Source organism: Macrotis lagotis, chromosome X, assembly GCF_037893015.1.
Source record: "Macrotis lagotis isolate mMagLag1 chromosome X, bilby.v1.9.chrom.fasta, whole genome shotgun sequence".
NCBI lineage: Eukaryota > Metazoa > Chordata > Mammalia > Peramelemorphia > Peramelidae > Macrotis > Macrotis lagotis.
In genome coordinates this window covers 407,350,873-407,369,540 of record NC_133666.1, presented here as the reverse complement: position 1 = coordinate 407,369,540, position 18,668 = coordinate 407,350,873, and the positions used below count along the sequence as shown (strand labels likewise).

The following is an 18,668-nucleotide window of genomic DNA, read 5'->3' as shown; positions in this document are numbered from 1 at the left end:
TGGTGACAGTATCTCTGAAAATCAAAATGATTCATGCAGACAGGTTGAAGGGGAGAAGGTGATGGTGATGGGAAAGGCTGGTGTGTCTTTTCCCCAGCTTTTTTTTTTAGGATTTTGCAAGGCAAATGGGGTTAAGTGGCTTGCCCAAGGCCACACAGCTAGGTAATTATTAAGTGTCTGAGACTGGATTTGAACCCAGGTACTCCTGACTCCAGGGCTGGTGCTTTATCCATTGTGCCACCTAGCCGCCCCTTCCCCAGCTTTTTCTATAGTAAATCTAAAGCATTTTTATACACCTTGCACAATAATCGAAATAGGATTTTAAAGAGGCAGAGTTAACAATGCTTTCTATACTTCCCAACTCACTCCTGGATAGAGTAATAATAATGATGACTGACAGTTTTTATTTGTGAGAAATGCTTAAGTAATACCATCTTATTTAATCAGCTTCTTAACAAATCTGTGAGGGAGGTGTTATAGAGCTATAGAGCTCTTGTTATCTTGGTTTTACAGGGTTTAGAGAGGTTAAATGACTTGCCCTAGTTTACACATAAGCAGGTCTTTTCCACTTCAAATTCAGCAATCTATTACACAATGCTAACCTCCTTAACTAAATGCAAAATAATAATAAAAGAGTGCTTTCTGCCTTTCTTTCCCTAGGAAGGGGGGGGGGAGAAGGCACTACTATATTCAATATATATATATATATATATCATTAACTGAAGTAATGGAGGGATTGAGACCCTTTCAAACCCACATCTGTGGAGACTTAAGCATATGCTAACTACATTCAGAGATTTCCAGACAACCAGGTTAGAACATGAGCCAGAGGTTTTGAGATTTATATTGCCACTTTATTGTAAAAAATCCTCAGAAGGGTCATTTGCTTGAAAGCCAGTAGAGAGATAATGCTTCCTCCTTGCCCTCATGCTCACTGTTAACCATTCTAGAGCTATTTTGATGAATGAGACTCCCCAAGAAAGAAATGTTATATTTAGGTTTGCTCAAGAGTCATAACCAATCTTTCCCTATATCTTTTTGCATCTTCATGATGCATTTATGCATCCACAGAGCTAAGGCACAATCCTAAGGGGTTTGGAAATGCCTGAAGGAAATTTTAAAGACTCTAACTGAATACAGGGGGGCAAACACACTGAAAGAGGTGATATTTAGGAACAAAATACTGGGGAATATGGATAAAGTGGAAAAAGGGTAAAATACAGAGGGAAGATAGCATGGAGAGCAATAAAAAGTAAGTAATTTTAACTCTGAATGTGAATGGGATGAACTCTCCCATAAAAGTAACCGAATAGCAGAGTGGATTAAAAACCAGAATCCTACAATATGCTGCTTACAAGAAACTCATTTGAAGCAGAGAGATACATATAGAGTAAAGATAAAAAGTTGGAGCAAAATATATTTTACTTCAGTTGAAGTGAAAAAAGCAGGGGTAGCAATCCTTAGACAAAGCAGCTGCAAAAATAGATTTCATAATGAATGTCCATCAATTAGGGAATGGCCGAACAAACTGTGGTATATGTACATTATGGAATACTATTGTTCTATTAGAAACTAGGAGGGATGGGAATTCAGGAAAGCCTGGAAGGATTTACATGAACTGATGCTGAGAGAGATGAGCAGAACCAGAAGAACATTATACAACCTTAATGGACTTGCTCACTCCATCAGTGCAACAATCAGGCACAATTTTGGGGTATCTGCGATGGAGAATACCATCTGTATCCAGAAAAAGAATTGTAGAATTTAAACAAAGACCAAAGACTACTACCTTCAATTAAAAAAAAAATTATTATATAATTTTGCTATCTCTTATACCTTATTTTTTTCCCCCTTAAGTATGTGATTTCTCTCTCATCACATTCAACTTAGATCAATGTATACCAATGTAAAGACTAAAGACTGCCTTCTGTGGGGGGAAGCAAGATTGGGGGGAAAATTGTAAAATTCAAGATAAATAAATAAAATTTAAAAATAGATCTCACTAAAAGAGATAAGGAAGGAAATTATATCCTCCTAAAAGGTGCCACATACAATGAAGCAATTTTAATACTAAATATGTATGCACCAAGTAGCATAGCATTTAAATTCTTAGAGAAGTTCAATGAGTTACAGGAAGACATAGACAGCAAAAACTCTACTGATGGGAGACCTCAATTTCCTGCTCTTAGATTTAGATAAATCTAACCAAAAAATAAACAAGAAAGTAAAGGAGGTAAATAGAATGTTAGAAAACCTAGACATGATAGAACTTTGAAGAAAACTGAATGGAGACAGAAAGGAATAAACTTTTTTTCTGCAATCCATGGCACTTACACAAAAAATTGACCATGTACTAGGGTATAAAAACCTTATAATCAAATGCAAAAAGGCAGAAATAGTGAATACATTCTTCTCAGACCACAATGCAATAAAAATCACATGTAATATAATGGGCCATGGAGAGATAGACTTAAAACTAATTGGAAAGTAAATAACCTCATTTTAAAGAATGAGTGGATCAGACAACAAATTATAGAAAGAATTAATGATTTTATCCTAGATAATGACAATAACGAGACAACATACCAAAACTTATGGGATACAGCCAAGGCATTTATCAAGGAATATATTATATCTTTAAATGCTTACATGAATAAATTAGAGAAGGAGAAAATCAATGAACTAAACATCCAACTAAAAAAATTAGAGAAAGAACAAATTAAAACCCCCAATTTAAATGCCAAATTAGAAATTCTAAAAATTAAAGGAGAAATTAATAAAATTAATAAACTGGTTAATTTGATTAAAAAAGAAAACTAAATTACTAGTATCATAAATGAAAAAAGGTGAACACACCACCAATGAGGAGGAAATTAAAGTTATAATTCACAATCATTTTGCCCAACTGTATCCCAATAAATTTGATAATCTAGGTGAAATGGATGATTTACAAAAATATAAGTTGTCCAGGTTAAATGAAGAGGAAATTAAATACCTAATAATCTTATCTCATAAAAAGAAATTCACCAATGAGGAGGAAATTAAAGTAATAATTCACAATTATTTTGCACAACTGTATCCCAATAAATTTGGTAATCTAAGTGAAATGGATGAATATTCACAAAAATATAAATTGTCCAGGTTAAATGAAGAGGAAATTAAATACCTAAATAATCTTATCTCAGAAAAAGAAATTCAACAAGCCATTACCGAACTCCCTAAGAAAAAATCTCCAGGGTCAGATGGATTCACAAGCAAATTCTATCAAACATTTAAGGAACAATTAGTTCCAATTCTATATAAACTCTAGAAAAACAGGTGAGGACAGAATTCTGCCTAACTCTTTTTCTGACACCAATATGGTGCTGATATGTAGACCAGGAAGAGTCAAAACAGAGGAAAAAAACCCTACAGATCTATCTCCCAAATGAACATAGAAGCAAAAATCTTAAATAAAAACTTAGCAAAACGATTACTGCAAGTTATCACTAAGATAATACATTATGACCAAGCAGGATTTATCCCAGGAATGCAGGGTTGGTTCAATATTAGGAAAACTGTTGGTATAATTAAGTACATCAATAACAAATCTTATTAGAAATCATGTGATTATCTCAATAGATACTGAAAAAGCATTTGATAAAATACAGCACCCATTTCTACTAAAAACCACAAGAGAAAGTAGGAATAAATGGATTATTCCTTAGAATGATAAGCAGTATCTATCTGAAACATCAACAAGCATTATATGCAATGGGGATGAGCTAGAGGCATTCCCAATAAGATCAGGGTTGTGAAACAAGGATACCATAACCCATTAACATCACTACTATTCAATATTGTGTTAGAAATGTTAGCATCAACAATAAGAGAAGAGAAAGAAATTAGAATTGGGAAGGAAGAAACAAAACTCTTATTCTTTGTAGATGAAATGATAGTATACCTAGAGAATCCTAAAAAATCATCTAAAAAATTACTAGAAACAATTAGCAACTTTAGCAAAGTCGCAGGATATAAAATAAAGCCTTAAAAATCCTCAGCATTTCTATATATGACTAGCAAGATATAGCAGCAAGAGCTAGAAAGAGAAATCCCAATTAAAGTAACTCCAGACAATATAAAATACTTGGGAGTCTACCTGCCAAGGCAGACTCAGAAACTCTATGAGAACAACTATAAAACACTTCTCTCACAAATAAAATCAGATTTAAATAAATGGGCAAATAACAACTGCTCATGGACAGGTTGAACTAATATAATAAAAATGACAATTCTACCTAAATTAAGCTACTTTTTTTAGTGTTTTACCAATCAAACTTCCAAGAAATTACTTTAATGCACTAGAAAAAAATTGTAAGTAAATTCTTATGGAGAAATAAAAAGTCAAGAATATGTCAAAAAAAATGTGCCAAAGAAGGTGCCTTACTTAGCCCTACCAGATCTAAAATTATACTATAAAGTATCAATCATTAAAACTGTCTGTGATGGATCAGTGGAATAGACTAGGAGCACTAGCAGGAAATGATTATAGTAATCTGCTGTTTGATAAACCCCAAGAGTCCAGCTACTGGGATAAAAACTCTCTCTTTGATAAAAACTGTTACGAAAATTAGAAGTTAGTATGGCAGAAACTTGGATTAGACCGACATCTCACATCCTATGTACCAAGTTAAGATCAAAATGGGTACAGGATTTATACATAAAAGATAATATTATAAGAAAACTTGGAGATCAACGTTTACCTGTCAGATCTATGGAAAGAGAAGCAGTTTATGCAAGGAAGAGATGGAGAACATCATTAAAAACAGACTAGATAATTTTGACTACATTAAATTAAAAAGCTTTTTCACAAACAAAACCACTGTAACCAAGCTCAAAAGAAATTTCTCAAACATATAGAGAACTGAGTCAAATTTATAAAAAAAACAAAACCATTCCCCAACTGACAAATAGTCAAAGGATATGCAGAAGCAATTTACAGAGGAAACAAAAGCAATCCATAGTCATATGAAAAGTTGCTCTAAATCATTACTGATTAGAGAAATGCAAATCAAAGCATCTCTGAGGAACCACACCTCACACCTCTCAGACTGGCCAATATGACCAGAAAGGTCAATGACCAATGTTGGAAGGGATATGGGAAATCTGGGACACTAATACTTTGCTGGTAGAGCTATGAACTCATCCAACCTTTCTGGAGAGCAATTTGGAATTATGGACAAAGGGCAGTAAAAATATGCATACCCTTTGATCCAGTCTATACCCTGAAGAGATCATGAAAAAGGGTAAAAACATCAGCTGTACAAAAATATTCACAGTAGCCCTGTTTGTGGTGGCAAAGAAATGGAAATTGAATGACTGTCCATCAACTGGAGAATGGCTGAACAAACTGTGGTATATGTACATTATAGAACACTATTGTTCTATTAGAAATCAGGAGGGATAGGAATTCAGAGAAGCCTGGAAGGATTTGAATGGACTGATGCTGAGAGAGATGAGCAGAACCAGAAGAACATTATACACCTTAACATCAATATGAGGGTGATAATCAACCTTAATGGACTTGTTTATTCCATCAGTGCAAAAATTTGTTTTTAAGGGTATCTGTGATGGAGAATACCATCTACATCCAAAGAAAAAATTGTGGAGTTTAAACAAAGACTATTAACTTTAATTTTTTAAAAAAGTTACCTTATTATGTAATTTTTCTATTTCATATATTTTGTTTTTTTTTCTTTAAGGACATGATTTTTCTCTCAATACGTTCATTTTTTTAAGGTTTTTGAGAGGCAATAGGATTAAGTAGCTTGTCCAAGGCCACACAGCTAGGTAATTACTACATGTCTGAGGCTGCATTTGAACTCAGGTACTCCTGACTCCAGGACTGGTGCTCTATCCATTGTGCCACCTAGCCGCCCCACAATATATTCAACTTTGATCAATGTATGTCATGGAAATAATGTAAAGATTATCAGACTGCCTTCTGTGGGGGAGGGAAGTGAGATGGGGGAAAACTGTTAAATTCAAAAAATTTTTTAAAAAGACTCTAACTGAACAAATATTAATATTAGACACTTTAATTTTATGGCATCTTTTACTTCTGAAAGGTCTAGAATATCTTTGTATTCTAAATTCTTCAGAAGAACAGTCAGTTTATTCAGAACCTGCTTTGTACAGAACATGCAGTAAGTAACTAAATGTGAACTCTGATTGTGAAGACAATATGGTATATAGAAAGTTTGCTTTCCTTTAAGAAACATTTTTTCCCTCACTAACCTATAAAAATGATATAAGGTCAAAAGAATGGGCAAGGAATACAAAAAGTGCTATCACTTTCTGGGGTCAATAACTATCAATATGATCACAATCTTCTGTTTCTCTACCTCTGAAAAGAATTATTTTAATGTTCTTGCTAACCTGATGAAATAGTCAATGCTGGAGGGGCTGTGCGAAGACTGATACTCTAATACATTGCTAGTAGAGCTGTGAACTGGTCTGACATTTTTTTTTTTAGATTTTTACAAGGCAAATGGGGTTAAGTGGCTTGCCTATGGCCACACAGCTAGGTAATTATTAAGTGTCTGAGACTGGATTTGAAGTCAGGTACTCCTGACTCCAAAGCCGGTGCTTTATCCACTATGCCACCTAGCCACCCCTGGTCTGACATTTCTGAAAAACAATTTATAGTATGCTAGAAAAATGAGTAAACTATTCATACCCTTTGATGAAGCACATACATCAAGGAGGTGAAACAGAGAAGGAAAGGTCTATACATATTGCTTACTTGTAGCAGCCTTTTTTAAAATAGTAAAAAAACTGGAAAGGAAAAAGTAGGTGGCCAATAGTTAAACAAAGTTGGAAGATCATGTATGAAGCACAAAAAAGAGCAATAAAGGGAAAGATATGTAAAATTATCACAATTAGGTAAAGGATGCAATGACTTTGTTTCTAGGAGGTAAAAATAAAGTATAACACCATTGCTCTATGTAAAAAGGTGTTCAGCTACAAGAACAGAATGAGACATACTGACAATTTAATGTCAATTTTCTTTGCTTAGTAATACTTTGTGACAAAGGGACAGACACTCAGAAATGACAATAATGAAAAAAAGGAAATACACTGATAAAATACTTTTTGAGAAAGAATGAAGGGATTTTTTTTGGGAAGTTCTTGCCTACAATAAATATTTCCCCTTGTCTTCAATTGTCAAGGGATAAAAGGACAAGCATGAATTTCAAGAAACCTTTTCCAATTAAATCTGGTAAGGGAAAGGTGAACTTTAAAGTACTTAAACCCAAATAAAATGAATACTTTAGATTCTTCATCAGGAAACCTTTTTAAGCAATTAAAGACAATGCATGTACCTGGCTAACTAGTTCAGGTATTCCCAGGGCGCGGTCAATTTCTTCAAGGCCATCAAAATTCCGTAATGCCAAATACAGTTGATCCAGCAAAGTTCCCTCATCGCTTGGTGATTCTGAAGCAGGATGTGGACACAGCAAGTCATCTGGAGAAGTACCAAAAGGTTGCCTGCAGAGGGTCAAATATAACTGTGATCAAAAACAGCTTGAAGGACAGAATCTCCTGCATTTTGGTTAAAGGCTATCAGAAGCGAAAGTATCAGTGAACTAATCCACCTTCAAGGCAGCCAACTGTCCTAAGTAAACCATTTCATTAGTGGATGTAGATTAGAAAGAGAACTTGAGTTTGTACTTATCTTTTTTTTTTAGTTTTTACTTTTGAGTTTTTTACTTGCCTTTTAATAATACATTTATTATTACTGAAGTAAAACGAAACTTTTCTGAACTATGAGAGAAGAAACTAATTGATCTAAAAGGCTTATTTCATCTTTATATGATTCAGACTGGAGCAATGATGACTTAGCTGGGAATGAAAAATGGAAGGTTATTATTAAGCAAAAGAAGTATGTTCTAAGTCTGTTGAAAATTAAGTGTTTGTTTATAAGAAGTTCTACCCTGGAATTCCTGGGCTAAATGTAAAGGAAAAGTAATCCATAATTATATATTATCCAGGTATGTATTAATTCTATTTGGTTTTAAGAAATAAAAATGAGAAATTGGGGCAGCTAGGTGGCATAGTGGATAATGCAACGGCCTTGGAGTCAGGAGTACCTGGGTTCAAATACGGTCTCAGACACTTAATAATTACCTAGCTGTGTGGCCTTGGGCAAGCCACTTAACCGCATTTGCCTTGCAAAAACAAAAAAACAAAACAAAACAAAAAATGAGAATTTTATTGTACCACAAAAGCTAAAACTACAGAAAATAAAATTCTCTGGAAAAGGGTGTCGTTTTTTAAAATCCTTTTAAGAAAGCTTCCAAATCAATGTAATACCAACAACTTGAGTAATGATACTTGAGTTTTCATAAACAATTAGACACACTGTTGCATCAACAGAAGGCTTTAACTGTAACAAACCCTAATATTCCCAACAGGTTCTAGGTAACAAAAAAAAATCAAGGCTATAAATTGAATTACTTAAGATATTAAGCTAAGAATTTAATTTAGACACTGAGCTATAAACATGATATATTAAAATATAAACATCAAACTCTACTTCCAGTAGAACATTAAGGTCAAATTTTTTCCTAAGACTTCAGATACCAAATTCATATATTTCATTTTCTTAACTATGCTATCATAAGTACTACAAAGCATTTTCAACACCTTTAAGTTTTTCAAAGAATTGTCAATGAGATTAAGAAAACAATCCTTATTTTTACATAGATTTCAAACAAATCAAATGCAAGTGACCCTCATTTCCTAATGTAAAAAGGTCCTTGATGAAAAGACAAAACAAAAAAGAATACTAATGGTTGTAGAAACCACCTTTTAGTGGGGACTTCAATTAGAAATTTCTGGGGGCGGCTAGGTGGCGCAGTGGATAAGGCACCGGCTTTGGAGGCAGGAGTACCTGGGTTCAAATCCGGGCTCAGACACTTAATAATTACCTAGCTGTGTGGCCTTGGGCAAGCCACTTAACCCCATCTGCCTTGCAAAAACGTAAAAAAATAAAATAAAAAAGAAATTTCCAACGTCTAATGTGCTTTCCAATATGGATTGACTTCTGAGGTCTTCTCTAGTTCTAGGAATATCATGCCTTTCATGAATTTCCCACAAAACACACATTTAGGTAAAATGTGAGAAACAATGAGCATGAGAAAATCACTATGCTACAGCAAGTGGTGGGGGTGGTGAAGGGTGGGTAGGGAGAAGAGGATTCTTAGATTATATGTCCTTGAAGGCATTTTAAATTTATTTTGAATCCAAAGAATGGAAAGGTTAGCTATCAATAGAAATTGAAATTTTATTTACTAGCTGTCTGACAAATAAGCAAGCCATGTAACATGTCCAGGTCAGTTCTCCTTGTCTGTAAGAGAGCTGAATTAGATGATAATGTTGACTGTCTTATTTTGTGATTATTCTGAGCCTAAGTTATTGTACCAAGACACACTATGCAACTATGAAAAGATACATGGAAGAATATCATTGTTGAGAAGGACAGAGCTATTTAATAAATAAACTATTACTTAATAGTTTGGCAGCATCTTTTTAGAATGAATTCAAATCTGAAGAAAATTATGGGGGGAAGGGACATTAGGGCTTCACTGATGTCACAGATGGTTGGTATAAATGGGACCTTTATTAGTCATCATCCTTAAACTATGATATGTCATTTGATCTACTTCTATCCAACAAAGAACAGAGAACTCTGAACTTTTGTTTTTTTTTTAGGTTTTTGCAAGGCAAATGGCATTTAAGTGGCTTGCCTAAGCCACACAGCTAGGTAATTATTAAGTGTCTGAGACCGGATTTGAACCCAGGTACTCCTGACTCCAGGGCCGGTGCTTTATCCACTGCGCCACCTAGCCGCCCCTGAACTTCTTTTTTCCACTATGTGGATTCCTATGATATTGCTTCCAATTCTTTGAATTCTTTGAAATACATGAAATTAATAAGAATAGAAAAAGCTGGAACACAGGTAAATGTGAAGATAAACAGGGAGGCTTTATAGCTAAAACACACCAAGTCCAGCAGAACTTGGCAAAGCCAAAATACAAACCTTAATTTTTTTTCTAATATTATTGCCTATATAAAGCCCTAATCTAGTGACTTATGAATAAGGTAGCATTCTGTTTTATCACTGCAGTTTTAAAACACACATTAGAAGATTTTCTTTATGATGCTATGCAAGCATCAATTCACCAGTTTGCTTTTTTCTCTGTAGTGAGAGAAGGAAGAAAAAAAGTTTGCATCCTTTTTTTTGTACTTAAGTATTTAATTTATTTTTATTAAAGATATTATTTGAGTTTTACAATTTTCCCCCAATCTTGCTCCCCCCCCCACAGAAAGCACTCTGTCAGTCTTTACTTTGTTTCCATGTTGTACCCTGATCCAAACTGGGTGTGATGAGAGAGAAATCATATCCTTAAAGAGAAGTCTAAGAGGTAACAAGATCAGACAATAAGATATCTGTTTTATTTCTAAATTAAGGGGAATAGTCCTTGTACTTTGTTCAAACTCCACAGCTCCTTATCTGGATACAGATGGCACTCTCCTTTGCAGAAAGCCCAAAATTGTTCCTGATTGTTGCACTGATGGAATGAGCAAGTCCTTCAAGGTTGAACATCACCCTATGTTGCTGTTAGGGTGTACAGTGTTTTTCTGGTTCTGCTCATCTCACTCAGCATCAGTTCATGCAAATCCCTCCAGGTTTCCTTGAAATCCCGTCCCTCCTGGTTTCTAATGGAACAATAATGTTCCATGACATACATATACCACAGTTTGCTAAGCCATTCCCCAATTGAAGGACATTTACTGGATTTCCAATTCTTTGCCACCACAAACAGGGCTGCTATAAATATTTTTGTACAAGTAGTGTTTTTACCCTTTTTCATCATCTCTTCAGGGTATAGACCCAGTAGTGGTATTGCTGGGTCAAAGGGTATGCTCATTTTTGTTGCCCTTTGGGCATAGTTCCAAATAGCTCTCCAGAAGGGATGGATGAGTTCACAGCTCCACCAACAGTGTAATAGTGTCCCAGATTTCCCACATCCCTTCCAACAATGATCATTTATCCTTCCTGGTCATACATACTGACCAATCTGAGAGGTGTGAGGTGGTACCTCAGAGAAGCTTTAATTTGCATTTCTCTAATAATTAATGATTTAGAGCATTTCTTCATATGGCTATGGATTACTTTGATCTCCTCATCTGTAAATTGCCTTTGCATATTGTTTGACCATTTGTCAATTGGGGAATGGCTTTTTGTTTTAAAAATATGACTCCGTTCTCTATATATTTTAGAAATGAGTCCTTTGTCAGAATCATTAGTTGTAAAGATTGTTTCCCAATTTACTAATTTCTTTTGATCTTGGTTACATTGGTTTTATCTGTGTAAAAGCTTTTTAATTTAATGTAATCGAAATCATCTAATTGGTTTTTGGTGATGTTCTCCAACTCTTCATTAGTCATAAACTGTTCCCCTTTCCATAGATCTGACAGGTAGACTAGTCCTTGATCTTCTAACTTGCTTATAGTATTGTTTTTTATGTCTATGTCCTGTAACCATTTGGATCTTATCTTGGTAAAGGGTGTGAGGTGTTGGTCTAATCTAAGTTTCTTCCATACTGACTTCCAATTTTCCCAGCAATTTTTATCAAAGAGGGGGTTTTTATCCCAATGGCCAGACTCTTTGCGTTTATCAAACAGCAGCTTACTATAATCATCTCCTGCTTTTACACCTAGTTTATTCCACTGGTCCACCACTCTATTTCTTAGCCAATACCAAACAGTTTTGATGATTGATGCTTTATAATATAATTTTAGATCGGGTAGGGCTAAGCCACCTTCTTTTGCACTTTTTTTCATTAAGCTCCTGGCAATTCTTGACTTTTTATTTCTCCATATGAATTTACTTACAATTTTTTCTAACTCGTTAAAGTAATTTTTTGGAATTTTGATTGGTAGGGCAGTAAACAGATAGTTTAGTTTTGGTAGAATTGTCATTTTTATTATTTTAGCTCTACCTATCCATGATGCATCCTTCTTATAACTGTCACATACTAGAGGATGAATACGTTGTTAAGCTTTGATTATGTTAACACTTAAATATTAGCTAAAACTGAACTGATCCCATATTCTTCCTATTAAATTCAATTCCTTTAAACATTTTTTTCATATAAAAACCTTTACTGATATGTTACTTTCCTTTGAATGTTCTGTAATTTCTTTTTTTCCTTAGATTTTTGCAAGGTGAATGGGGTTAAGTGACTTGCCCAAGGCCACACAGCTAGGTAATTATTAAGTGTCTTGAGGCCGGATTTGAACTCAAGATACTCCTGACTCCAGGGCTGGTGCTCTATCCACTGTACCACTCAGCTGCCCCTGAATGTTCTTTAATTTCTAAATAACCTCATCCGTCCTCTCTCATTACATTCAATTTGGATCAATGTGTACCATGGAAACAATGTAAAGACTGGCAAATTTCCTTCTGTGGGGGGTGGGGGTGGGGGGAGGAAAGTAAGATTAGGGGAAAAATTGTAAAACTCAAAATTAATAAAATCTTTTAAAATAATCTCATCGGTAAGTAGAAAAAAAAAATGAACATGTATTATAATCAAAACCTGATCAATATGAAGTATAGCAAAAATTGTTTCTCCACTAAAGTATCATGATACTCTTATTGATATTTTCTTGAGTTTTATTTTTTTTAATTAAAAAAAAAATTTTTTTAGGTTTTTGCAAGGCAAATGGGGTTAAGTGGCTTGCCCAAGGCCACACAGCTAGGTAATTATTAAATGTCTGAGACCGGATTTGAACCCAGGTACTCCTGACTCCAGGGCTTGTGCTTTATCCACTGCGCCACCTAGCCACCCCCACTTTCTTGATTTTTAAAAATAAGGTGTCATATGAGGCTTAGAAATAAAACTTTTTGTGCTCGCTTTGGCAGCACATAAACTAAAATTGGAATGATACAGAGAAGATTAGCACGGCCCCTGCGCAAGGATGACACGCAAATTCGTGAAGTTTTCCATATTTTTGTAAAGAAGATCTGCATGCAGTGAATCATCAAGATTGATGGCAAGGTCCGCACTGATATCACATATCCTGCTGGTTTTATGGATGTCACTAGCATTGAGAAGACAAGGGAACATTTCCATTTGGTATATGACACAAAGAGACGCTTTGCTGTTCATCCTATCACAGCTGAAGAGGCTAAATATAAGTTAAGCAAAGTGAGAAAACCTTTGTGGGAACAAAGGGCATTCCCCATCTGGTGACCCATGATGCCTGTACTATCCGTTATCCAGATCCCCTCATCAAAGTGAATGATACAGTTCAGATTGATTTAGAAGCTGGCAAAAATCACTGATTTCAAGTTTGATACTGGAAACCTATGTATGGTGAGCAGTGGAGCCAACTTGGGTTGAATTGGTGTGACTACAAATAGGGAGAAACATCCTAGCTCTTTTGATGTTGTTCATGTAAAAGATGCCAATGGCAATTGTTTTGCCACTAGGCTTTCAAACATTTTTGTTACTGGCAAAGGTAATAAACCTTGGATCTCTCTTCCCAGAGGAAAGGGTATCCGTCTTACAATAGCTGAGGAGAGAGATAAGAGATTGGCAGCTAAGCAGAGCAGTAGCTAAATGTTTGTAAATCATGAGAGAATTTGTAGGTTTTCAATCAAATTAAGATTTTAAATTTAGTTTTTAAAATGATTATCCTACAAATACATAAATTACACTAAAAAAATAAGAATCTTAAAACAGCTCCTTTTTATAAAGCAAAATTGAACAAGCCATAATGCTTTTCTGCCATAATGCTTTTCTCTTCTTTCCTTGAATAAGAGTACTTTGCGTATAACTGTTGCATAAAATGGTGGAAGATGTACCTCTATTGGTTTTGCTTAACTTCTTTGTTACATGGAAGTCTCACTGTGATTGGAGGATGGGGAGAGGAATATTGCAAAATAGCTGATGTTAAAACAAAAGATATTAATAAAACTTAAAGAAAAAAAGAAATAAAACTTTTTAATTAATGGTTCACAATGAAAGATTCTTGCTCAACTTGGGGTTCACCATTCCAAGGAACTTTTCTGTTGTGACTGTATCTAAGTAGTACTCATTATAAATCTTATCAATATTAATCTGTGATTTTTGATTCTTAAGATTACAAAACTGTACTTGTTCTTGACAACATCCATTCAGACAAACCTTCATGAATTATTTTTTAAATTTTTATTTAAGGCAATGGGTTTAAGTGACTTGCCCAAGGTCACACAGCTAGGTAATTATTGAGTGTCTAAGGCCATATTTGAACTCAGGTCCTCCTGACTACAGGGCCAGTATGCTATCCACTGTATCACCTAGCTGCCCCTATGAATGATTTCTTTAATTTTTTTGATGCAAATTAAAAATTACAGAACTCAAAGACTCTTGAATGGACTTTAGTGCTCATATAATGAATCTTCCAGTTGAATTCTATTTACACTTTCATGGTTCTCTCAAATTCTGTCACAAATCTTTTAGAAGTGATCCAGACAGAAATGATTTTTTGCATTTGGATACACTATCATTTATATGTATCCCCTCCATGTAGTCTGAAAGTTCTCTGTAGATGGTTTCTCAGTTTAAACTTGTACTCCCCCTCCCTGACTTGTATTTGTGGAATGAATCAAAGAAAACTGACTAGTCATCCACAAGTATATCCTTTTCCCATAGAGAAACTGCCTCTAAACAAAAAAAATTTCAAAAATACAATGCCCTCATAAAATGAAGGTGCTACTATCTAAAATCTTGTGTTCCACTAAGACTTACCTGTTCTGACTAGCAAAAGATGCCTGCTCAATAGGCAAGATGCTTTCGGGCCATGGGGCAGTCTGGTTTGGAGGAGCTTGTTGTTGGCTATACTGGGGTCCTCCCATATTCATCTCTAATTCAGATGGCCCTAAATAGAGAAAAAGGAGGGTCATCATATGCAAATGAACTTCTTGATCAAGAAAAATTTTTAAAAATTGGGGGTATGAAAGGAAGAAGAGAAATTCTTTGGAGGGAAAAATGAGATATTAAAAATAAAACTACATAGGAGATGATTATTCTGATTCTGGATTATTGAGATTCTTTGCTTTCTTTCATTTTCTATTACAACCTATTATTAGGAGATGGAGAGATATGAATAGGGCAAAGACTTGAAGAATTTCTTTGATAACTTTCTGTAAGTCCTTATCTAAGGTTTTAAAACTACAGAGAGGTTGCTATTGTAATGGAAAGATAGAATCGGGGTTCAAACTCCATCTCTGCTATTTACTACATGGATGGCAACTTCAGTTCAAATCACTCAAATTTTCATGGTCCTCATTTACTAGTATTGAAACAGATAATCTCCCAAGGCCCTTCCAACTCTAGAGCAAATGAAAATGAGCTCTGCAGAACTTTGGGTTCTCTTGCCAAATGATCCTAAGTCTCAGTCAATCTCAGTCTGTCTGTCTGTCTGTCTCTCTTTGTTAGGCTCCTACCAATCTTGAAATCTCTAATTGTATAGTATATGAAAAATACATGAAGATAAATAGATCTTTACCATGTTATAATGGATGAGATACTAAATAATTAACTAAAAGTAAACATACAATTAAAAAAGTTTGAAACTTTAAGGCTGACTAGCACATTATTATTAATACAAGGTTCTACTAAGTCACCAGCCTCAGTCATCTGGATCCAGTGGCCAGATAGGGATCAGGATGACTGGAGATGGCCCTGGATGCAAGGCAGTCAGGGATAAGTGTTTTGCCCATTCACATAGCTAGTGAGTATCAAGTGTCTGAAGCTGGATCCAACCCCCCATCTTCTTGATTCTAAGGCCAGCACTCTATCCACTGCACTATCTAGTGGGCAACTAGGTGGCATAAGGGATAGAGCACTGGCCTGGAGTCAGAGGACCTGAGTTCAAATTCAGCCTCAGACATTTAATTCCAATTCCCTAGAATCCCTCGTCATCTCCAGTCATCTAATTCAGATCTGGCCACTGGACCCAGATAATTCTGGAGGAAAGTGAGGCTGGTGACTTAGCACAGCACTCCCTCACTCAAATCTAATTCATATGCTTGTCACAGCATTACCTCCCTGATGTTATGGTCTTTGAGGATGAGGGACAAATATCATCAATATAATACCTGGCCAAATCCAACTCTAGCACTCACTTTTTCTGCTTGGTGCCATTAAAGCATTATTATCAGAGTTCTTTAAATAATCATCATTTCATGTATTTATCTGCATTAAACTAACTTACAAATAATTCAGACTTAGTTAAGATAGTTAAAAGAAAAACTTATACTCATTTCTGTTCATTGCTACTTTACACTAGCTTATCATGGGGGGGGGGGGGTGTACATAATTGTAGCTATGGGCAAGTCTTGAACGTACTGAGAGAAATGTCACTCCCTTCAAGAAGTCACAGAAGACTGAGAGTGTCAGAAGCTAGCTTACCCATATTCATGACCTGAGACTGAAGCATCTGTCTTTGGCCAGGCTGGCTGCTAGGTCTCATAGGAATGCTGGCAGTTGGATTACGAATCATACCTCCTTGGATTGGCCTATTCATGGCACTGGTTGTGGCAGGACAGGTGACTCTCACTGCGGAGCCCGGAGATCCCCATTCTCCTGATGGTATTGCAGGTCGGGAAGTATTTCCACCAATCATTCCTATGGTAAAACCAAAGAAAGTAAAGAAATATATCCCTTCCTAACATCTTTATTAAACAATTATCAAGAGATAATTCTAGACTTCACAGGAAACATCTAGTTTATAGAATTAGATCAGTTGTCTCACATGAATGACTTGTATCTTTCATGAACATTACAAATCTTGCATGACATAGAGCTGCTACTGCTGCTGGCTATCATTTGGAGAAGCTATGAAAATTGTTCCCATATATACACCATATCAGATGATGAGGATGTGTGTGTAACCTTGACTTCCTTCTCCAGGAATGCATTTGCTGGACACATATCAATTGCTTCACTTTACAAAAAGGATTAGGATAAGACTAAGAACTAAATGTTAACTAATAATGAATATTTTCTTACGAAGTGAATATTTGAAGAATACTCTATAAAAACTAAGCAAAGCATTAAAATCTTTTTTTTTAAAAAACACAGAACCTATTTAACTCTACATTCTGCCTAGGCAGTCTGTACAAACCATGGGAAATTATTCACAGGAATTTTATGACACTTACTGAATGAACTGTATAGTTCATTATGGTTAAGATCAGGAGAAATTCTGGTAGTATTTCAATTCTGAGCTACCTATTTATACCTGATTAAGCATCTCTAAATGTAATATGGCACTATGCTATATTTAGAGAAATCATTTGGACCTAAGGCACTAGGAGTAATTTTTTACTACACATAAAAGAATATAAGATTTACCAATAGGTTCAAGTTCCTGGGCCATCTGGTTTGGCATTCTGGTTTCTGGCACTGGTTAAGTATCAGATATTTTAAAGGAGAGGAAAAAAAATTTTGTTTACACATATATGCAGGCCATGACAATTCACTGGAAAGTATGGTAAATTTAAAAAAGGAAAAAGAACAAACCAAAAGCACTTTGGCTGGTTTTTTTAAACATGTAAAATAGAGATAATAATTTGCAATGCTATTTTAAGGTATGTTTATTAGATTAGAAATGTAATTGGGGCCATGTGCTAATAAATATATTTTTAAAGAAGATCAGTTCCTTATAATATCAGTGCAAATTGGGACAAGACTGTAAATTGCTTTACAACTAGAGGAAGCCTTTAGCATTTTCCAATTTTCCCCATCATGGTTCATAACGATTACTCACATTTAAACACAGATTACAACCTAGGATACTATATGCATCTGGATTCACAAAAACTGTTATTTGCAAAGGAGATAATCCTAAATATCACTTACAAATCTTGATGTTTTACTACTTTCCTTCAGAGAAATGGCATAGAGAAATGATTAATTTGGTATCACTTACGTTTTTTTTCCTGGAATACATTTGTAATCAGAATGCTACAATTGCTAATACTGCTGTATAGTTTTCCTACACTATATAAATACAATCTATTTGGGTACAGCTCAGTTGTCCTATAATGAGAATACTTATTTTCTTTTAAAGTAAATGTTTAATTAAATTCATATTAAATGAATAGTAATAAGAAGGTCTAGGGTTTTCATTCAATCATATTTATAGTATTGCTTGTGTGAGTCAAAAATTTTAGAGTTTAGATACTATCCAGTTCAATCGTTTGGAAGATGAAGAAACTGAAGAATTATGGAGGGAAGTGACTCATTTGTCATCACATTAGTAGTGAGAAGGAAAAAGCTAGAGTCCAGCTCTCAAATCCTGCCTCTCAGTCAACCTTTTAAAAACTTTTGCTTAATTCTTTCCTCCTCTGCAGGGATATCATGGACACAATAAAGACAATCATTGTCTGAGGGGCAGCTAGATGGCACAGTGGATGGAGCACCTGACTTGGAGGACGTGAATTCTTTTTTTTAAAAGGTTTTTGCAAGGCAAATGGGGTTAAGTGGCTTGTCCAAGGCCACTCACCTAGGTAATTATTAAGTGTCTGAGGCTGGATTTGAACCCAGGTACTCTTGACTCCAGGGCAG

General features: G+C 35.1%; 1 protein-coding gene and 1 non-coding gene across 11 annotated transcripts in view; one reads left to right on the top strand and one right to left on the bottom strand.

Moving 5' to 3' along the window:
- The window catches only part of NCOA2 (nuclear receptor coactivator 2), a 361,814-nt gene that overhangs the window by 26,237 nt on the left and 316,909 nt on the right, over positions 1-18,668 (bottom strand). For 9 of the 10 annotated variants that reach the window (XM_074207060.1, XM_074207059.1, XM_074207058.1 and 6 more), the window contains 3 exons: positions 16,509-16,724; positions 14,844-14,973; positions 7,365-7,530 (listed from right to left, as the gene is read on the bottom strand). In XM_074207060.1, coding sequence (XP_074063161.1) covers positions 7,365-7,530; positions 14,844-14,973; positions 16,509-16,724 — 512 coding nt within the window. The remainder of the gene's footprint in view (positions 1-7,364; positions 7,531-14,843; positions 14,974-16,508; positions 16,725-18,668) is intronic. The other variant, XM_074207066.1, reaches the window with a different exon arrangement.
- Positions 12,958-13,064, top strand: LOC141503560 (U6 spliceosomal RNA). Its single transcript, XR_012472909.1, has one exon. It is a non-coding gene; the product is annotated as a U6 spliceosomal RNA (small nuclear RNA).